Genomic DNA, 23,585 nt, shown 5'->3' with positions numbered 1-23,585 from the left:
AAAGTCCCAGCTATTACGGTAGATACACGTGAAAAAATGTTTTCACTTTCTGTACCAGAATGGATAACAAGCCAACTGAGAAAAGTTAAAATAAAAAGCCAACAATAAATAATGAAGATAGCCTGGGTCAGTGGTTGAGCGTTGATCTATGAACCAGAAGGTCACGGTTTGATTCCCAGTCAGGGCACATGCCCGGGTTGCAGGCTCGATCCCCAGTGTGGGGCGTGCAAGAGGCAGCCCATTAGTGATTCTCTCTCATCATTGATGTTTGTATATCTCTCTCTTCTTCTCCCTTCTTCTTTGAAATCAATAAAAATATATAAAAAAATAACAAAGACATTGGATGTCAAATTATCTTACAAGCGTAGTAGTTTTTTGTTGTTGTTTTTTTAACCCAAAAGCATAGCATGTTGTCTATGTGGACTTGGGTTCTGCAAAGTTCTTGCAGAGCTATTGCAAACACACTCTCTTTAAAAAGTTGTATTAAACAAGGTGTGTTATGTGTTCCTAGTACATAGGAAACAGGCTGATGACAGAGGCCAGTAAGGAATTTAACTATCGCTAAGGAAGCAGCATAGCTATGGAATGCTTTCTGTAGCATATAAATATAGGCATGTGAATGGGATAAAATAAAAGCAGGAGTTGTAAAGGAATACCAAGTGCTCTAACACTGCTCTACCAGACAACTGGAGCATCTAACAGGATTTCTGAAATATCAAAGAACAGCTGTCTACTTTGCTAAGTCCTTGAATCCTTATCCCAAATATTTTTCTTAAACAATCATGGTGATCTATAGCTAACCTTCACTTAAGACTTTCTCTATGCTGGGCCCTGGATGAAATTATTTATGGTGCTTGTTATTTAATTCTCTCCTATGAAGAAGATGGTATCTATTCCCATTTTATAGATGAGGAAAATGAGTCTCAGTGATCAAGGCACTCGTCTTAAGTTGTGTGGGGGAAGAGGGGGAAGAAAGGATCTAGGAACACAGGGTGGTTGTTTTTCTTACTTACTCAGTGCTACCTATAAACAGCAGTACGTGGTGAGTGAGCATCTTCCACCAAGACAATATGGCAGGGTCCCCACATATGACTGTACCTCTTTGGATTCAGTTTCTCTGTAGCCTTCACCCGCCCCATCTCTACATGAATAAACCCTCCTTCCTTTCCTTCCACCCTGTTTTTCCTTCTCCCATAAATATTTGTTGAGCACTTACTATGTGCCAAGCATTAAACTGGGTACAAGATTATAATAGGGATTAAGGCTTGGTCCCTGCCCTCAATGATCTTCTAGTCTAGTAGAGAAATCAGACATATCTCTCTATATAAAACCCTAATATGCAAATAGACCAAACAGCGGAACAACCGAACAACCAGTCTCTATGACGTGTGCTGACCACCAGGGGGCATGTGCAGAACATGGCGGGCATGGGCAGCAGGTGGCAGAGTGTGGAACATGGTGGGTGTCAGCTGCGGCCGAAAGGTGGAGCAGGTGAGCGGGGGGCCACCAGACCAAGGCGGGGCACCGGTCGCTGTCATCAAGGTGAGCCTCTAGTGGTTACTGAAAATTCTTTGCTGCTGTGCGCCATGGTCCCACCCAGCACTCACACCTGCTGCCAGCGCCGGCCCCAATTGCTCTGTGCTGTCAGCAGATGCAAGCAGGGCCAGCACCGTCAGCACATGGGAACAGCAGCGGCAGGAGTGGGGCTGCAGGGGGACAGGGCACTGGGGGGGCCGCAGCAGGAAGGGCCAGGCGGGGGCATGGAGGGTGGGCCAAGACCCGCCCCTGTGCCCACTGCAGCCTCATGGCCCACAGTTCCTTTCAAGGTGCACGAATTCATGCACTGGGTTCCTGGTAAGTATATAATTACAATACTGGGTTATGAATCTCCCCTGGGGGCAGGTATAGGAGGAACCTATGTCACCAGGGAGGATAAATCAGAGAAGGTTTACATGAAAAAAATGAAACCTTTCCCAGTGTTTCCTGTTTGAAATATATTCATCCCCACTCCAACCCGAATTCTATTCCACTGGCATTCTGGTTCATATTAGTCACTTTGGGCTGGTTCTGGGATTGGGTTTGTTATTTTCCTCTCCCACAGCATAGCTAATACAATACTCATGTGGAGTGATTACACTGAACAGAATGTTGACAGGGGCTAGAATGCTCTAGTCATAGATAGGACCTGAGCATTCGATACCTTCAGCAATTTTAGTTTTCCTTGTAAATTACTAAATTTAGCTTCCTGGTTATATATAGTAGCCTTGTGTGCTTAGATCTACCCATGAGTGCTGACAAGTCAGATTTCTGAGCCTGGCAGGCAAAGGGCCAGACCTGGACCCTGTAAGACTACTGTGGTAACACCCCATTGTGAAGGCCTTTAAAGAGACAGCCAACCGGCCTTCTCCTGGAGTCATCCAGCCTTTGTTACTGTTACACCATTTCTTTTGGAACACTACAGAAGTAACTGACACCTCCCCCTTTCAATGCAGGGATCCCTTCTACGGCAATGCCTGCCAACAGATAAGTCAGCCCAAAGTCTTTATCCTGACTGTCTCACTGGGATACTGTACTGCCTTCCCCATGCTATGTCTCATTACTACCCTACACACACTCTGAATTCCAAACTTGATATGTTTGCCCACACTGTCCATTTTTTCCCTCCACCTCTCAGCCATACGTGCCAAATCCAAATCCCATCTTTGATTCAAGACCCAGGTTAGGTGCCCTCTCATCTCTAACCACTTCTATAATTGCTATTCCATCTCTGAAGCCCCATAGCTCATTCCTATTCATTCACATCTTTTGTTAGGATTCCGGCATAAGAGTGAGGTCTCCAAGAATTCCAGAAATATAAGTCATCTTTCTACTCAGAGCGCTCTTCCCAAATAGGAAAAGTTTCCTGGAACATCACATTCATTCAGCCTTTCGTTTATTTATTCAGCCATTTGACAAATACTAGCATTTACTGAGTGCCTCTGTCTGCCAGGCAATGGGATACAGTGGTGAATGAGACTGACAGGGCTTCTACCCTCATGCAGCTTCCAGTCTAGTGGGGAAGACAGAAACAATTAATAAATTATTGAAAGAGAATGAGTTGAATGACCTCAATGGCCAGTGTCACTGAGCTACGAGCCCGATGTCCTCAGTCCCTGGTTGCCTAGCCCATCTTCAGATAATGCTAGGAACAGAGCACAAATATTTTTCATCTGACTCCCTGTCTCCCAGCTCTAGGCAGACCACCCCTGTTACACAAACAGTTGTCAGAGTTGCCAAAGAATAATATGATTTGTTATGCTTAAGCTTTCTTAGTGTAATTACATCCCCATTAGCCAAATGATTGTGTTTCATGTTAAAGTTTCCTAATTTCATTCTCAAAGGGTGACATTAACTTCATGCTTTAGGGATTCTTATTGCCAGCCTCATTTACCACCTGTGAGAAACAAAAATCTTTGTTTTGCTCACTGCTGTATCCCCAGTGCTACAATGCCTATCACGCAGTAGATGCTTAATTTATATTCATTGGAGGGATGGGTGGGTGGATGGATGGGTGGATTTTACTTTCCCCCTTTCAGCAGAAATGCTCTAAGAATATAGTACCTGCCTAGTTGACGTTCGGGCTCCTCCAGCCCTGCACAGGGAGGTAATCAATCAATAAATTATTCTATATAATAAAACTCTAATATGCAAATTGACCAAACAGCGGAACAACCAGAGGAATGACCGGTCGCTATGACGTGCACTGACCACCAGGAGGCAGATGCTTAACGCAGGAGCTGGCCCCTGGTGGTCAGTGTGCTCCCAGGCTCACAGCTGGTGAGCACAGTGGCAGTGGCAGGAGCCTGTCCCTCCTCCGCAGCAGCGCTAAGCAGCAGTGAGCAGGCAGGCAGTAAGGAGCAAGTAGTCCCGGACTGCGAGAGGAAGCCCAGACTGCGAGAGGGTGCAGCAGGCCAGGCTGAGGGACACACACACACACACACACACACACACACACACACACACAGCAGTTCACAAATTTTGTGCACCGGGCCTCTAGTTTGAAAATAAAAACTCATCTAGCTTTGCTTGAATTTTTTCATGACTAGAATGAACTCCTTGCTTTTTCAGGCAGTTAGTTCCATAGTTGAACTGCTCTAGCTGTTAAAGTCCTTCCCACTTTGGGTCTAACATTTGCCTCCCCACTGGTCCTAGTCCTGCCCTTGAGGCCCATGAAAACGAATCTGCATCCTCTGTCCCATGGCAGTCCTTCTGGTGTTGTGGACAGTGACTGGGTTCCCTGCCGTCACTTACAAACAGGACGCTTCTCCCGTGTAAACGCAGGTCATTGAAAATCCTTTGAAGCACTCCCAACAGAGTTCAAAGGAGGACACGTCCTCATCGGTGTGTGGAGTGTTCTGAACTCCCACAGAGGCCACTGTGCCAGCACGTTCTCTCTCCAGGTCAGGGACCCGGACCGGAACGGATGGTGACAACAATAATTAATGTTTACTCTGCAATTAATTATGGTTGACTGGTTAATCCACATAACACCCTGGGATATAGGTCAGGGTTTCTAGGCCTATTAATGGTCAAGATGATGAGGCAGAAGACAAGGACCAAGGCATATTTTTGCATACGTGATGGGGAGTAAAGGGACAAAAGCATACAGAAGACAGGCTTTGAGGGCTTGCTGTGTGCCAGGCTCGACAGCAGGCTCTGTGTACTGAGATATGTTAAAAATGTTTCCAGATACAGCACCTTACACACAACAGATCCAAAGCTGTGCACAAAGGTTTGATATTATTTGAAATAAGGGAACTGTTAGCTGTAGGTGCAAACATCTTTTTGTTACACAAAGATTTTATTGTAGTAGGATTTAGTCCAAATCCCCTGAAAACTGATACACTTGGGCCACAAAAGTCCACTAAAATCAGTGTGTATGTTTAATTTCACTGTATTGTAAATGCAGAAGACATTTTAAGTGATTCGTTTCATCAAATAAAGAATCCTCTCCAAATTATTTTATCATTTGAACAAGCGCCTCCTTAAAACTGGATTTGTAAGTATGAGACTTTGGGGAGATTTTGAGTCCTTTGGGAATCTGGTGACAGCCACATGGGCTTTCCCAAGAAGTGGGGACAGATTCACATATGCACAGAGATTGAATAAATTCAGAGTCTGTGAAATGGAGGTAGAGATCAGAACAGAAACTGGCCCCTGGTGAGGCTTTGGAGGCACTGTGAGGGCTTTGATTTTCATTCTGAGTCAGATGGGAAGCCACAGAAGGTTTTGAACTTGGATTTTAACAGGGGCCTTCTGGCTACCGTGATGAGAATAGACTTGAAGGGGGAGAGGGCCAAAGGAGGTTATTGCAAACATCCAGGTGAGAGAGGATGGCAGTGGAGGAGTGAGAAGTGGTCAGATTCTGATAGAATTTGCTGACCAGATTGAATGTGGTATGTGAGTGGAAGAGGTGGGTCAAGCTGACTCCAAGGGTTCTGACCTGAGCAACTTGAAAGCTGGGGTTGTCATTACCTGGGATGAGGAAGACTAAAAGGTTGCAATTTTGGTGGATGCAGGGGAATGAGAAGGGAAATATTAGGAGCCAAGTTTGGAACCTTTTAAACTTGAGATCCAATTGGGAATGCTGAATAGACCATTGAATGTCTGGTCAGAAGTCTGGAGAGAGTTTGGGCCTTAATACTGTTTATCTATAAAATCGAAAAAAATAGTATAATAATGTCTACATAGTAATACTTATTATTGGGGGGATTAAACAAGACAATGCATGTAAAACTCTCAGTTCAGGACTTAGTATGCAATATGCCCTCAATACATTTCAGCTATTATTTTATTAAAACTTAAACGTTCTCGGTCAGTATTCCTATCATTACTATAAAGTTATGAGCGTGGTCGCTTTTAAGATTGATAAGTTGTTTCTGGTGTCAGTTCCTGGGCATGATTTGTAAAAGAAAACGAAGTCCTGAACAATGGCAGTGCCTTGGGAATTAGTCCCTAGCGCCCAGAGTTTAAGATTGTGAAGGCTTCTGCCCCCGTTCAACAGGTAGGTTATGTTACATTTCTTCAATAATAGGTATGTTATTTCATCAACCCAGAGTTCATTTCAAGTTTCAGAGAGGGTTTGACATGGAGAATGAGGCAGTTTATCCCAAGAAACTGAATACCAGCAAGGACCCTGCAGGGAGGACATTCCCAGACCATTCGTGTGGCCTGTGTGACACAGGAGGTTTCAATGGAAGGAAGCATGAGAACTCATCGACTACCCTGCCTCGATTTCCATAGCTCCAGATGTGATTGCTGGCCACAAGTCTATCTGGCTCCTTTTAAAATCGATTCACAAAAGCCATGACCCATGTCTTCCTGAAATCGCAAGCTTCTTAGAGGAACCTTCCGTGAAAAAGCACACCCTTGCCCTCTGTTATTAATGTATTCAGTCATCTTTAGCTGTTTTATGTGGGGAAAGTGGAAACAAGAGCTGGTGTGGCTTTATTACACCCTTCTAGATCTTTGAAGCAATGAGTTTCCAACATCAAAACCTAAACAATGTTTGAGGTTTCTCTCTTTTCCTTTTTACATCTCTTTGAATTTTGACTATAAATCCTTGACCCTGTAATTCTCTTCAACATCTATAACAGGCCTAATGCTCAATAATCGCCTGTTAATAATCCTCCTTATCTCCATTTGTACATAAAGGGAAGAGGTGATGAGTCAGTTCAAACAGTCCAAAATGCATCTGCAACAGATAGATGATTAAGGTCACAGACAGTCACAGATCTCGTGTGGTGGGTTTAGCAATGGAAGCACAACGCAGAACAGGTTGATGCATCACTGAGGGGGGAGAGAGAAAAGGACACACAAAAAGGCTCTTTTCTCACATCCTTGTTTCCTTCCCTCTGTGAATGAGGCCACATAACTGAGCTGATAGATGCTAATGAGCAGGGCCATGCTCAGTTAAACTTCATGAAACACCAGTTTCTTTCCTTCTCCTTGATTCCTTTGCGAGTTTCTAATAATTGCTACATTCACTGTGACTGTGCTTCAAGCATATCTCCAAGGCTGACTCCACAGGAGAAAACAAGTCTTCTCCCTCCCTGCCCCAGGACTCAGGAGAGAACCCCTCCAGGACTAACACCTCAGGGTCCCCTAGTGCAGCAGGACATGTGAGGGGCTGAGCTAGCCCCTCCCACATCATTGATGTCTCTCTCTCTCTCTCTCTCTCTCTCTCTCTCTCTCTCCCACTCCCATGCTCCCTCCCTTCTTCTCCCTTCTCTGAAATCAAATATATATATATATATATATATATATATATATATATATATACACAACAAAAAAGAACAGGTATCTTTCATTCCTTCTCCTTTCTCCTCTCTCTAGCCATTTTAATTGCAGAGTTCTTTTGCAAGCTCTATCTATTCAGCCTTGCCATCATCTTAGCCCCCACCCCATTGATCCAGAAAGTTCACCCCAGGGTCTGAAGATTATACAGCTCATCTCCTGAACCCACTTAGTGGACAGTGAGCCAAACATGTAAAACGCCAGGAAAGAGTCAAAGGGGGTTAGAATTAATCTTGTCTGCCTTTACAAAGCAAGGACAGGGGTCCTAAGGCAATTTCTGGGATCTTGTCAGATAGGCAGCCCTTCCCAATACTAGCAGGGGGCTCTGTGGGGCCAAGGAATGAGCACAATCCAACCCTATCTGGGCAGTGGCCAGTGCCCAGCACAGGGGTGAGTTCTCAGTACCTGCTGTGGCATGAGCACGCCGCTTCCTCACATCCCTCCGCTCCCGGCTCCTGAGTATCCAAGGTTTTGCTCTTCCTTTCTGTGCAGTGAGGGGAAATCCTCCCCAGGATCCCTCGTCAGCTGGCTGGACTGGGCCGCTGCTGCCAAGTCCCAGGGACGCCCTAACATTCCACTTCTCAAGTACTGTGCTGAGTCAAACAGCCTCCCACACACTCCAGCTTCAACACAGGCTGAGTCTGCTTGTGTCTGTTCAGTTCTGGGGCAATCAACAAAGTCTATTACCTTCTCAGACCCAGGCTGGATGCGGGAGGTACAGAACAAGAGTCGTGTGCAACCTTGAAAGGTTATATATGCATCAGAGCACGGGTGGTTAACAGCAACCACTTGCAGCCCCACTGCCTGGGTTGTATCCTGGCTCTACAACTTGGGTGAATATTTAACCTCTCCCTACCTGAGTTTTCCACTTAGAAAATGGAAATAACAGCATGCCTCAGAGAGCTGAGAACGATTAATATAATTCTGATTATGAGAACTATGATTTAGAACCCTGCTTGGCACAGAGTAAATACCCAATAAATTTAACTATGACTATTTTTGCATTTGAGCCTAAAGTTTGGCCCATTTCTCTTCATTCTCTCTGCATCTGGCTGGTTTCCTAGTTTCTCAGGAGGGGTTTTTCTTTGCTTCTGGCTCACCTCAATCCCAATGGCCAAAAATGACACTTCTCCACACCAACGTCTGGCTGTTTTGTCCACTAGGATTCAAATACAAAACCTTCAATAGGTGAAGCAATCATCTCCCTTCTATGAACCCAAGTGAATTATTACGTAAGTATTCTTCTAAGGAAACTCTTGGTCAACACAGAAGAAGGACCAGATATGAAAGGAGTCGCCCTGAGCTAGAAGCCTGGTTCCTAAGCAACCTTATGCCCACATCTTCCTGTTCTTTCAAGGTCAAAGGCGGGGGTTTCCACATACCTTTCAGAAATTCTGACACCAGTGAACAGTGAGCAAAGATAATATTCCCAGGACTTAAAAAAATCATAATGTTATTTTCTTCTCTGCTCACCCTAAGTTCTCTAACTAGAAACAGTTGGTTATGATGTATGTATTCAATTAGGCAAATACATACTTTTCCTCATGCCTCCCGAGTTGCCATTAATATAATTATTAAAGCCACAACTGCCCATTTAAGACATGTAAACTTCAAAATAAGTTGGATTTTGATCCAATTGGCTAAGGCAGTTACGAATTTCCATGACTTGGTAGTCCGTAGCCTCAAACGCCAAATAATTTCCATTCGCCCATTTAACAGTTCCATTAAAAAACAAGGCATTGCTGTCATGCCTGACCCAGCCAAGTTCCAGGTGGTATTCTTTGCATCATTTCCAGTGCTTAAATTTTGGATAATTTCAATGCAAAGAAAATAATAACAACTATTGGCCAATAAACATGAAAACTTCTCCCAAGTGGGTCATTTTCTTATTAAGTAAAAATTACCACTGCTCTGCCACCCACCTACCCCCACCCCAATCCTTGGAAATTGCTTCTTCTGCCAGACCTGAGCTAGATGCTCAAGACATAATGGTGAGCTGTGGTGCCCCAAGGTCTCCGTCCCCCAGGGTGACTTAAACAAATCTCCCATAGTTTAGTTGCCCCATGTTCCTGCTACACACTTACCTGCTCCCTTCCGCTGGTATTCACAGTCTTCACACTGATGACAGAATCCCAGAGCATCAATCTGGGAAGGGACATTAGAGACCAGCCAATCCAAGCCTTCATCTTACAGATATGGACACGGGAGCCTGCGAACAGGAAGACACTTGTCCGAGGTCACATAGCTCATCAATGAAAGAGCTTGGATTAGAATTGCTGAGCTGGAGATTCATCTCCCCTTGCTGTCATTCTTCTTCCAACCGGTTCTGGTGCTCTCCGCCCTTGTTGGCGTTTGTGCTCTCAACACACAGTCCACACCCTCGTGGGCTGTGCCAGCAGCCTGCAAGGCTCCGCCGGAGTGAACCAACCCAGCTCAGCTGGCCCGGGACTCTACCTACCGAGGAAGAATTGTCACGTGACTCCCTTGGAAACACACACAGCGTGTAGGGACACATGTGATGTTCAGGTGTATCCATTATTGCATCTCTGCCAAGTCCATCACGCTGAGAAGCAAGCACAGCCTACAAGTCATTTATAATGCCTGCGTCTTTAAAGTTCTTTTCTTCCAGGCCTATCATTTCACATTACCCTACCACAAAGGCTTTGGTACTATAGCCCCAAATCCATTTATCTACCAACAAACACTTACTTAGGAGATATTTGTTCAAATTCCCTTTGCTAGGCACTCTGTTAGCATCAGGGATGCAAAAGTGAGTAATAAGGGATTCCTATCATTTTTCAGTGGAAAAGACAGACACATGGACAATGGCAAAAAATTGTGCGAAGTGCTTTGACATTCTGACAGGAGTAGGCACAGGTCTTGTAGACACACAGAAACAGTAGCTAATCAGGCACAGGAGGATCAGTGGAGACTTTTTAAAAAATAATCTTTTTATTTTGGAATAGTTTAAGCAAAGCTGCAAAAATAGTGCAGAGAGCTCCCAGATATCCCTTGCCCCAGTTCCCCATCGTGTTAACATCTTATATTACTGTGGTACACTTGTTACAACAAAGAGACCAACATTGGCATAGTACTTTTAACTCAACTAGTAGATACTTGTTGAAGAAGGTGAAACCTAAGGTGATTTCTGAATAACATTAAGAGTTTGCCCAACAAAGAGGCAGGAGAAAGAATTTTAACTAGAAAGAAAGGCATGTGCAGAGACCCAGACCTGAATTTGGTGAGTTCAGGAAGTAGCCAATTGCAGTGTGTGGGGGATGGAGGCGGGAGATTTGGAGAGAAAAGAGAAGGATAGAGGAAGAGTGAAGAAGAGGCACCAGACGGGGGAAGAGGAGTGGGAAGGGATGAGGTTAGTGAGGAAAATAGGAGCCAGATCAATAAAAGGCCTTTTAAACAGGGTCAAAGCATTTGAACTTTTTCCTGAGGGCAACAGGAAATCAACCAAAGCATTTTATATAGTAGGCCAACATTATAAAAATTCTATTTGGAAAGATCACTTAGACCACAGGGTGGAAAATTCACCAGCAGTGAAAAGACAGGAGAATGAACACCAGTTGGTGGATGGCCTGAGTGAAAATAATGGCAGAGGGGGTGGAAAGAATGTAATGAACATTAGAAATATCAAAGAGCCAGGTTTGATAGGACTCGTGGTTAATTAGATTAGAGCCTAAGGGAGCGAGGAGAATCAAGATTGACTCCCAGATTTTTGGATTTAGCAACTGGAGGAACTGGATGGTGGTGTCAATCATCAGGCTACAGAGCACAGGAGTTAAGACTGATGGGGAGGGGAAGACGATCGGTTCCACTTTGAACAAGTGGAGTGTGAAGTACCCAAGGGACATTCCAGAAGACCATAAAGTCAGGAGGTGAAATGGTTGTACAGGTCTGTGTTTCTGGAGAGAAATATGAGCTGGAGACATATGGGGTGAATAACCAGTCCAAGGCTTGCAGTTGATGTCAGATTAGCTTGCCCATGAGTATAGAGAAGAAGAGGGTACAGAAAAGAATCGTAAAGAATGCTGCTATTTAGAAGTCAACCCTAGGAAGAGGTATGGAAGCAGGCTTTGGGGCACCCGGAAGGGAAAACCAGAAGAATGTAGTATCTCCAATGAGGCGAGAGCTTTCCTGAAAGGGTCCTGTTCCCAATAGTGACAAATACTGTAAAGGGGTGGAGGCCCACAAGGGTCCCTTGGATCTGACCATAGAGAGGCATTTCAGAGAATATTTGGCGCCAGAAGTCCAATATGTCCTTGGGCTGCAGAATGAATAGAAGGTAAGAATAAGAGGACTATAGATATGGATCATTCTTTTAAAATGATTTACTGTGGCCCTAGCTGGTTTGGTTCAGTGGATAGAGAGTCAGCCTGTAGACTGAAGGGTCCTGGGTTTGATTCCAGTCAAGGGCATGTACCTCTGTTGCAGGCTCCTCCCCGGCCCCTGCCCTGGTCGGAGTGTGAAGGCAACCAATCAATGTGTCTCTCTCACATCGATGTTTCTCTGTCTCTCCACCTTCCACTCTCTCTAAAAATCAATGAAAAAATATCCTCGGGTGAAGATTAAAAATTAATTAAGTAAGTAAATGATTTACTGTGATAGAGGCCAGAGATCACTTAAATGGGGCTAATAAATGAAAATAGATACTGTGGTGGTTAAATATATATATTGTTCCACTTAGGGTATGACTAAGCTATACTTTTTCTAGTGAAAAATTATTTCTTCTGATTAGTAGTAGCTACCATTAATAGAAAATCTACCATAAGCCAGGCACTTTAAGTACAATATCCATTTTAGCCCTTAAAACAACACTTTAAAGTAGATATCAGATATCAGTAGATATCTTCATTATAGGTAAAGAATCAAAAACCCAGAAAGGTTAAACATCTTGTATAAGGCTCAAAGCAACTTCACAGAGGAGCTGGAATTTAGACCTCACCTTCACTCCAAAACCCAGGCTTTTTCTTCAGCAACGACACTGCTTTTCCTGAATATATAATTCCTACTGCTGGCCTTTATTTCCCAGTGCAAAAGCCAAGGACTAAAATAGGTGATCAGGGAATTCCAACCACCATGGTGAGAGACCTGAGGGAAGAGATAGATAACTCAGGCACACACTTCTTGTTCAGGCACAATCTTTGAGTAAGGAATAAAGAGTCTCTGGCTTTGATTCCCAAGGTCCTTGCCGAGAACCCAATATGTTCCCTTGGTGTGTGTTGGGAAGGAGACCGGGAGATGTAGGGCCAGAAAGCGTAGAATAAAATCAGCCCACCTCTGCTAACTAGAAACGTTAAGTTTTGGGTAAGGAAAAATGAAAATTTTTAAGAGAATTTTGCAAAAATTATTTTTAGTCTGGAGAAAACAGGCATTAAGGAAGACCCAAGCTTCTCTTACACATCCATGAGGAAGAATCATCAGGCTTGCTTCTGACATTCTGGAGGACATAACTGGGACCAGTGGGAATATGGTATAGAGATTTTGGCTCTAACAATAAGAGCTGCCTATTCAAAGACTGATGGAACTGCCAGGAAAGTGGTAAGTTCCCTATCACTGGAGCTGCTCAAACAGAAGCAGGGATGTTGGTGGTAGAGGCCAAGCATCAGAGAAAGCTTGGATGGCCTTTCAGGCCACTTCAGGCCTGAGATATTTGAGAGAACCACTAAAGAAAATGGCTAGGGTAAGGTTTCACAGATTAAGGCCTAAATGAATTATAAATATTATGTAATGGGAAGATTGGCATGTTCCTTCATTCACAATTTGGCATGAAGTTCATTCATTCATTCATTCAGTCACCCACTCAGGGAGTACTTCCTGAGGTTTTACTGTGTATATAAATACCCATATTCAGTTGTTTGGAAGGTTAAAATATATGCTCCGTGAACTTGTGATGCATACAGTCTACTTGGAAAGAAATCCAATTTTCATGAATCATCCAGACAACAAAGCCCTAAAAATTAGAACAGAGAACAGGATAATATAGAAAGAAAATGCCAGTGAGTAAATGTTACCAAATTCTACTCATCCTTTATTGTTCAAAAGGTCCCTCTTCCTGAAGGTGCCTCTTATTGGGCAATAGTTTTTAGAAGTAAGTTTCCCATCTGCTAGGTGAGGATTCCCCCAATTAACATCTAGCACAGAGCAATACTCATTGAGGGCCCAAGTGTCCTTTCTTGTCCTGATCTTTGTTTCATTCATCATGGGTCCTGAATGACCTTCAAAGCCAAGTTTATTTTGGGAACTCCAGACCATGTTCATCTTCTGAAGGAATGAGGAAGGAGAGGGTGGAGCTGGAAAATAACACAGCCCAGATTAACTACGAGTGATGTGTGTGGAATCATGGAAAGAAGGGCGGCCCTCCGCCTATTGACAAAATAGCATCTACCCCTTATCCTGTCCCTCCCAAAATGGGGTTGAACAATACCTCATTCTTCCAATCCTTATCTCTGAAGGGAGGGTTATCAATGAGAATATTTATAAGTACTGAGAGCTGCAAGGTATGATTGGAAAAAATGCTGATCTAGGAGCCCTAGTGCCAGCTAACTCTACCTTTAATTAGCTTCCCTCTGGGCCTCACTTTCCTCATCTGTCAAATGAAGGGGTTGAAGTGTTCAATACACAAAGCCTGTAGCTCCCTATAAATCAGAAACCAAAGGTTCCTGTGATTATATGTTGGAATTATTCCCCAGTCTTGAGTCATCTGTCAATCTCTGACCTAGCAAATACAAATTCCTCCCCAGTGATAGAAGTTAAAACACTGAATTCTTTTACGGGAAGGTTGTTCACATTGAATGTTTGTGTGCAGGACTGTCTGGGAAGTCGAGGCAAAGCAAACGGCTCCTAAATTTCTCCTGGGATTGAAATGGAAAGCAAGAGAGACTATGCGATCAGCTCCCATTTCTTCTGTGATCAGACTAAAGGATACAAACATCAATATTAAATTATGCATGCATACTTTTTATGTTTGCCTTTCATGAGAAGTCACAGGGAATCCTTTGCTTTTAGTCTTTAGTGCGAAGTTATGGAGAACTGGAAAAAGGAACACATACTTGCAGCATTTTAGAGCCGCAACTGATTTTAAAGATTAGACCCAACCCCTCTTCATTCCAGTAAGGAAAAAAGTAAGGGGTCCAAGATATGAAACAGCTCACATCAGTGTTAACTTCCTGAAGTATGTTCTCTCAATTTGCCTCACCTAAATCAACGGTAATTGGACAATACCACCACCAACATGAAAAAAAAAAAAAAAAGACAAAGAAAGGAGCCTAATTTCTTTTAATGAGTTTCCTCTATTACAATTGTTGGAGCCATGCAAGAGTTCATCAGGATAAACATTTCTGAGATAGGATCAGTTCACCCTCCTAGACTATATCCAGAATCAAGTCCTCACCTCAAGACACAGCTGCTCTATATTTCCATCCACTATCTTCCTGTCTCTCCACTGGTAGTCAGGCAAGCACCAGAACTTTCTATGAGAATAATGTTGCCCTTTAATAGGCCAGCCATTTGCCACCACATCACCTATCAACTAAACAGGTGCTGCTTAGGATTGAATAAAATTCAAATGCTAAAAATCTGTCCTTTTCACCAAGAAATATGATGTTTTGCTAATTCCATTCTCAGTGAAACCAAGGAAGTTACTCAAAAGCATCTTAGTAGAGAAAAAAACAAACCAACTGGTAGTTCTATACGAGAATTATTTATCTAAACTTGGTCAGGTTTAGGGATCTAAGTTACTGGAATCACATAAGAATTCATTCCTCGCCAATCCATTTTGCCTCACTTTTCAGCTGGATGAGATAGGCCTTATTGTTACATTCTTCCTACCATGGAAAACACACACACTGGCTGTTTTGATAACTGACCACATTTGATAATATTTTGATTATCTGTACTCCAGACCAGAATGTCCTAGAATTCAAAATGCATACATGGTTAGAACTGAAAGGGACTTTTAAGAGCATTTAACCACATCTCCCTCCTTTACAACAAAAGAAACAAAGTTCCAGTGAAACAGACTTGTCCCTCTTCACGTGGCAAGATAGAGGCAGTGCCAGATCTAGAGGCCATGTCTCCGGTCTTCCTGTCCCGGTTCTTTCCAGGGCCCCTGCTGCTTTCCAGCCTTGGTGCAGGCTTTCTAAACACTCTGAAGGGCTGGGTGGAGGCTATTCCTTGGGAGCCAGCCCCTCCCACTCCAGAGCTGCCTCTGCTATTCCACTGCATGAATTATAGATGCAAGAGGTTACTAAAGCTGGAATAAGCAGATGTGTTCCGTTTCTTGCACCAATGTCTTACATTCTGTCAACGAGGAAGGTGGGTGGCAATTCCTAGAGTTATCAGTTGCTCCCATAGTAAATTACCATTCTAATTTTTCCAAAGTCGATTGTTGCTATGCAGTCAAGAAGGAACATTCCATTCTGGTTTTGAATTATGTGAGCAATTCAGTCGTCTGGTTCATGTCTAAGAATTATACATGGCTAGTTGGCATGCATAATTGGGGGCAGCACTGTTCTGATGATTCTGTGACAGGAAGTCTGGTTGCACTAAAATCCTACTTTCTGACCAGTGATGCCCATCCAGGCAGGCACTACCTGTGAAAGACTAAGAGAGGAGTAGTAGGGTGCAGGGGAAAGAGATTTCAGCTTGACATTATAATTATCTGCATTAGAACCCTGCCTCTGATCATCACTAGCAGAATGACTTTAAGCAGTGCACTTGGTTTCTTTTCTTTTTTAAAAAAATATATTTTTATTGATTTCGGAGAGGAAGGGAGAGGGAGAGAGAGATAGAAACACCAATGATGAGAGAGAATCATGGATTGGCTGCCTCCTGTACACCCCACACTGGGGATAGAGCCCCCAACCTGGGCATGTGCCCTGACCCAGATTCGAACCCTGACTTCTTGGTTCATAGGTCAAGGCTCAACCACTGAGCCACGTGGGCCAGGCAGTGTACTTGGTTTCTGACCCTCCCTCTTCTCATCTGTAAAATGTTGAACAGATTTGAACTTGCTTTATATATACTACCAGAGGCCCGATGCACAAAATTTGTGCAAGAGTAGGCCTTCCTTTCCCTGGCTGCTGGCACCGGCTTTCCTCAAAGCCCTGGCTTTCCTCAAAGCCCTGGCTTAGTCCAGAAGGTTGTCCGGAAGGACGTCTGGACTAATTAGCATATTATGCTTTTATTATTATAGATATTACTGGGCCAATATTATAATTTGTATGGACCAGTTAACTCTATAACTGGTCATCAAGAAATGAGGCTACAGCAACAACATGGAAAATGTTAAAACACACACACACACACACACACACACACACACACAAAACCTCTTGTCTTTGGGGTTCCAAAGGCCTAACCAGGTATAAAGCCCAGCTCTGCATTTACCAGTTGGTTAATCTTGAGCAATTTCCATCCTTTGCTTTTTTGTTTTAACTTTTCATGAAAAATTTCAAGCACACTCAAAATAGAAAGAAAAAATAATTTAAATTATGTACTAATGGCCAGCTTAAGCAATTACCAATATTTTGCTAATATCGTTTCATCTCTCTTCCTCAAACTTTTTTTTACCCATGAGGTATTCTAAAGCACATTTGGGCAAATTGTTGTTTTAAAGATTCCTGTGCTTCAGTGTTCTCATTTAGGAAATGAAGATTATAACATCTAATTCATTGGGCAGAACTGTACTGAGTACCCAATAAATGTTAGCAATTACCACTATTTATGGCGGCACCAATGTGCTCCAGGGCGTAAAAGCACTTCACAGCGTAGCGCTCCCAGCTCCACACGGAGGTTATTAAGCAAACAGCCTGCAGGAGCCCACGCCTGCGTTGCTAAGATTGCGGCCGCCCCCTTTCGGCAGCCCTCTGAGAGCCTCTAGGTTCGGACGAGGATTGTCCCTCGCAGGCTCCCGTTGCCGCGCTCGACCATAAGGGGCGGGGACCGGAAATAGGGTTGAGCCTCCTTCCGGGCGCGAGGCTACGGCTGAGAGGAGCCGAGCGTGGCTGGTGGAAGCCGGTGAGGCAGCGCCGCGATGTTCCGTATCGAGGGCCTCGCGCCGAAGCTGGACCCCGAGGAGATGAAACGGAAGATGCGCGAGGATGTGATCTCCTCCATACGGAACTTCCTCATCTATGTAGCCCTGCTGCGAGTCAGTAAGTGTCCTCCCAGGCTGTAGCAGTGAGACCGGCAGGGAGCTCGCCGACTCCTCCCGCCCAGCTCTGGGTCTGCGAACCTTTGGGGGCCCTTGGACTGAGTTCAGCGACCGCCGGGAGCGAGGGACCGGACCGTCCAGGGCCGCGGCGCATGCGCGGCTTGGAGTCTGGGGCTCGGAGTCGGGGTACTGCACTGCACGCGGTGGCGCGGACGGCATGGCTAATCGTCCCGCCTCGCCCTGCTTTGAAAGCATTTGAATCAGCTCCAAGGGTTATAACCTAGAGCATCTCCCTCGTTTTGCAGACAGAAACTGAGATCTGCCGCAGAGGAATGGCTGGCTCAAGGTCATTCAGCAATTCAGTGAGTGATCTTGACCTGGGATCCAGACCTCTTAACGCAGAATCAGGATGGCTTACTTCATTGCTGACCTTGTTATCCAAACAGTTTGGCTTACTTGTACGTAAAAATTGCTTTTGGGGGGGAAAGAGTGAGAAGAAAAGGGTATGAGTCTATAGGGTTTAGTGATAATACCTGAGGGTTTATTTGATTTTATAGTTGGCAGAAACTTGTCTGCATTATCTGGTGTTGGCTTTAACCCTTTGAGGGAGGCGGGGCCTGAGATTCTGTGTACCCCGTTTATTAATTTGAACTCGACTTTCGGGGGGAGGGGCTTATGACAAACATAAACGTTGCAGGGGCACTGAATATTAGAGCTAGAATTGACGTCCCCGGTTTTAGATAGGAATCTCGGAAGTAACTTGCCCCCGCCTCCCTCTCGGTTCAGTGCTCTTCTTTGCTCCTTGTCTATGGCTGTTAGGTCTGCACGGAGAAGCAGAGACGATTCGGGTAAACGAAGGCCATCCCAAGGTCATCCTGTAGTAGACACTCGTTTGGGGCCTCGCCCACAGCTCCCGGAGGCCAGGTGTACTCTCACTGTCGGTGGTACTGTTCTCTTTCCCGGGGAGAGGGAGCCGTGGTGAACAGAAACTCCCAAATAATGTAAATCACCTGCTTCTTCAACAGCTCTTTGCGGCTCCCAACTTGTTTCCTCCGCTTACATTTTTTTGTTGATTTAGCTGCCAGTAAAATATTTGCTTCTCGATGACCTTTGTATTTGATATGAGACAGCTTTGAAAAAAACATACAGAATACCGTTCTGTATTAATCACTTTTTAAATTGAAATACAATTAGCATATTATACAATTAACCCATTTTAAAGTGTACAATTTAGTGGTTTCTTAGTGTAGTCAGAGTTGTACGACCATCACCACAATCTATTTTAGAACATTTTCTTTCCCTTTAAAAGAAACTCCATGCCCTTAGCTGTCATTCCTCATTTAACCCCTCCCCCAGCCCTTGGCAGCCGCTAATCTACACAATACATGACCTTTTGTATCTGGCTTATTTCACTTTGCATAATGTTTTCGAGGTTCGTCCATATTGTAGCATGCATTATTTCCTTCCATGTGTTGTTATTTCCTTCCTGTTCATTGCTGAATAAGATTCCACTGTATGGACATACCACCTTTTGCTTATCCATTCACTTGATGGATTTTTTTTTCTGATAAGAATGAGTAGAAAAGATGACAGACAGCTGTCAGTTTCTGACCACTCTCACCATCTTCAGATTGATATTAACAAGATGCTTTATTGCCCTGACCAGTTTGGCTCAGTGGATAGCCTCAGCTTGTGGACTGGAGGGTCCCAGGTTCGAGTCCGGTCAAGGGCATGTACCTTGGTTTCGGGTACATCCCCAGTAGGAGGTGTGTAGGAGGCAGCTGATCGATGTTTCTCTCTCATCGATGTTTCTAACTCTCTGTCCCTCTCCCTTCCTCTCTGTAAAAAAATCAATAAAATATATTTAAAAAACAAAACAAAACAAGATACTTTATTATTTTAGTATGAGTACTGAGAAAAGATTCTGGCAGCTTTTTTCATCACAGCTCTTTTCCCCCCAAGTTTTTAAAGATGGTAAAAGGCACATAAAATTTACCATCTTAACTATTTTTTAAACGTGCAGTGTAGTGGCATTAAATACATTCATAATATTGTGCAACCATCATCATCATCCATCTCCAGAACTCTTGTTTTTGTTTTCTTGTTAATCCTCACCTGAGGATATTTTTTTTAATATATTTTATTGATTTTTTACAGAGAGGAAGGGGGAGAGAGAGAGAGTTAGAAACATAGATGAGAGAGAAACATCAATCAGCTGCCTCCTGCACACCTCCTACTGGGGATGTGCCCGCAACCCAGGTACATGCCCTTGACCGGAATCGAACCTGGGACCTTTCAGCCAACGCTCTATCCACTGAGCCAAACCGGTTTCGGCCCGAGGATATTTTTTCCATTGATTTTTAGAGAAGGGGAAGGGTGGGTGGGAGAAAGAGAGAGAAACATCAATGTGAAAGAGACACCTCGAGCCAAGCTGGTGTGGCTCAGTGCTTGAGTGTCTACCTGTGAGCCAGGAGGTCACAGTTAGACTCCTGGTTAGGGCACATGCTGGGGTTGAGGGCTAGATCCCCAGTAATGGGTGTGCAGGAGGCAGCTGATCAGTGATTCTCATCACGGATGTTTCTCTCTCCCTTCCTCTCTGAAGTCAATAACAATATATTTTAAAAAAGAAAAGAAAGAGAGGCATATATTGGTTGCCTCCTGCACATAGCCCCACCAGGGCCAGGGATGGAACCTGCAATCCAGGTACGTGCCCTTGACCAAGAATCAAACCCACAATCCCTGATGTTCTAACCATGGAGCAACTGGCCAGGGCACTCTCCAGAACTATTTAAATACCCCATATAAGTAGACTCATACAGTATTTATTTTTTTGTAACTGGCTTATTTCATGTCCTAAAGTCAATCTATGTTGTAGCATATGTTCATAATTTCCTTCCTTTTTAAGGCTGAATGATATTCCATTTTATACCATATTTTGCTTATCCGTTCAAACATCTTTGGACACTTAGGTTGCTTCTATGTTTTAGCTACTGTGAGTAATGCTGCTGTGAACATCACTGTACAAATACCTCTATTTTTAATTGTTTGAGGAACCACCACTGTGTTCCATAGCAGCTATAACCATTTTACATTCCCACCAACAGTGACTACAAAAGTCCCAGTTTTTCCACATCCTTGCCACCAGTTTTTTTTTATAGTAGCCATCGTAATAGATGTGAGGTAGTATCCCCTTATAGTTTTAATTTGCATTGCCATGATGATTAGTTTTGTTGAGCATCTTTTCATGTGCTTATTTGGCCATAGCACTTTTATACAGAACAATAATATTCTTTAGATACTTATGACACTTACTAGTTTTCTAGACATTTCTACCAACACTATCCTAATAGGCCCTTATAATTGAAGTAGGGTTGTGGTCTGGTGGGGGAATCAAAATGTGTGACTGGCCCTGGCTGGTGGGCTCAGTGGTTAGAGTGTCAGCCCCAGCACCAAAGGGTCTCAGGTTCGATTCTGGTCAAGAATTGCAAGTTCAATCCCCAGCCTGGTAGGAGCACATGCGGGAGGCACCCAGTCGGCGGGTGTGTGTGTGTGTGTGTGTGTGTGTGTGTGTGTGTGTGTGTGTGTGTGTCTGTCTCCCCATCTCTCTCCTTCCCACCCTTCCTTCCACTCTCTAAAAAAATCAATGAAAAAAATAGGTGAGGATTAACAACAACAAAAAATGTGTGATTGGCTTTTCTGGTTGTCCTAGTTGATTGTTGTGTCTCTACTCTCACCCACTGCCTTCTTTCAAATGCGTTTTTAAAGGTAAAATAAATGCCAGTCTGTTTCTTCTAGAGTTTTGTGCCCTTGACAGTGAAATCCGAGGAGTAAAGGATTGTCATTTGAAAGAGGTTTGGATTTACTCTAGTCGGTCATAGCTGCCTGGCACTGGAATGGGCCACCTTGAGAGACAGTGAGTCCCTTTTGATGGGTTGTACAGTCAGGCTTGGCCATCACTTGCAGTTGTTTTCAAAAATGTGTTGATCTAATCCTATAGATTTGTTCCCAATCTTCTGATTTCATAATGTCACTTGGGCTAATGAAAACAAATTCTCAGTTTGTTTTATTTTTCTTTCAGCTCCTTTTATCTTAAAGAAATTGGACAGCATATAAAGATTGGACAGTACATGTGAATGCATGGTATGAAGAACCTGGTTACAGTTTCTGCTCTGCAAATGAATAGGCCCAGAAAGATGGAAGAGACTCTGCTTGAATGGACATAAAATTTCTACTTGTTAAGAACAAGCTTGGTTGTGGTAACTGACCTTCGTAGCTAAAACAGAAAACTACTTGGGGAACATGGAAACACGTTGCCTGTGCCTGCGATACTCAGCCTCCGTGAATGCTGGTATAATTGTAAATAATGTCAAACTCCATTTTCTAGCAATTATTAATTCTATAAGGGAGTTATGTCTGCAGTGGCCCTGCCTTGTCAGTCATTTCTAGTGACCTCTTTACTTCTGTCAGGAGTGTGCTGAGGAGCTCCTTAAGCCTAGTTATGTTTTATGGAAGCCAGCACACATCCACAACAACATTTAAGCACAGGACCATTAGTCTATATTTTTAATAAATGTACCAATTAAGAAAAATTGTGTGTTTTTTCTTCTAAACCTGCTTTTTGCTGCAAATCAATCACTGATGAGACTACTGTAATATTGTGATTATTACAACTGCATGAAATTGAGTCCCTCTTGTTTAGGAATGGAGAATTTGCTAATCCTGATGAAGCAACATTGTTTTATTAAGCAATCTTTGTGGAAGGCATCATTGCTGCTTGGTGCTGAAGATATGTAATACCACCCAAGGAAAAAACCGTGTATTTGTAAAGTCAGATAGTTCTCCAAGTTTGTTGGGGAAGGGGACGGTCTTTAACCTTCCAGAGGCAATGCAACTGCATTCACCTCTTCTTAGTTCATTATATTGGTAGAATTCCAGGTGCTGTTTGTTGTTTTCGTTTCCTGCACATCTTTTTGTTTTTCCTAGGCTTCGTTTTCTATGAATTTACCACTAAACCAACTAAACTTTTCACCATTGCTCCCTGTGTTCAGTTTCATTAGATATGCTATTTCATCTTGCTGATTTTTTTCCAGGAGCCTTCTGACCTGCCTCAGACTCACAGCTTTCTATATCTGATGTATGACTGTACTCTGGGATCTCTCTTCACCATCATCCTGGGAATTCCTTTTCCTCTTCTCCCATGTTGGAGCTCTTGTTTTCTGTATCTCATGTCCAGTGTTCATTTTTCACTGAATCTTTGTATTGAGTACAGTACCCTGTCCATAACTGCCTAGCATCCCCAAATCCAGAACATCTGCTATTTTACCCTTTTCAGAAAATGAACATCTAATTTGGCAAGGAGCCTTCTTAGCGATGTTGAGTTGCAGAGAGCATCTGCCTATTTAAACCTTCAACCAATTCTTATTTTCGTGTCTACCCCTTCACCTCCTACTTCCACAAGCATATGAAGCCACCAGTTCCTGAGCCTTTTAGGGATTCTGTAATGTAAATTGGGTTGTTTTGCTTTTCTTACTGTTAACTCAGGATTCAGTTTTCTTGGGTCTGCTATGTTATTTACTACTTGTCCATCTGCTTTCCAACTTCTAACTTTGTTGCTGTTGTCTCTTCTCTTCTTCCCTCTTAGGTTTATACCCTAAAACAAATAAAAATCTTTGCTGTCATTTAATAGAATTTCAGGAGAGAGTGGGAGTAGATGTGTGTTCTCAATCCACCATTTTTACCCAGAGAGTGTATATTTTTCAGTTTGCAGGCCGACGCTCTATCCACTGAGCCAGAGAGTGTATATTTTTAACCCTCTTGTGCTGTGTTCCACGTTGGTGATTTATGTCCATTCCTGACTTAAAGAGGTGCATGATGTAGTACCATGGTCACAGACACTGGTTATGAAGACAGGCAGACTTGATTTTGAGTTCTGGCTCCAACATTTACGAGTTGCAGGACTTGTAGCAACTGAACCTTTAAATCTCATTTTCTTTATGTGTAAATTTAGCATATAGAAACATCTCTATTTCAAAGTGTTATAAGGGTGAAGTGAGAGAATGCAAGTAGAGCAGGTAGCACAGTGCCT

The 23,585-nt window shown here is 43.5% G+C and overlaps 1 protein-coding gene across 1 annotated transcript; it reads left to right on the top strand.

Annotated features, from left to right (window-relative positions):
• Nucleotides 1-17,326: 17,326 nt before the first annotated feature.
• TOMM5 (translocase of outer mitochondrial membrane 5) lies at nucleotides 17,327-22,526 on the top strand. Its single transcript, XM_081103805.1, has 2 exons — nucleotides 17,327-17,501; nucleotides 21,579-22,526. Exons 1-2 carry the CDS (start codon nucleotides 17,381-17,383, stop codon nucleotides 21,611-21,613), a joined length of 156 nt encoding a protein of 51 aa, XP_080959931.1. The 5' UTR covers nucleotides 17,327-17,380; the 3' UTR covers nucleotides 21,614-22,526.
• The last annotated feature ends 1,059 nt before the right edge of the window (nucleotides 22,527-23,585 follow it).

This window comes from Myotis nattereri, assembly GCF_964212035.1.
Source record: "Myotis nattereri genome assembly, chromosome: 12".
NCBI classification, from domain to species: domain Eukaryota; kingdom Metazoa; phylum Chordata; class Mammalia; order Chiroptera; family Vespertilionidae; genus Myotis; species Myotis nattereri.
This window is presented reverse-complemented; position numbering and strand designations above follow the sequence as displayed.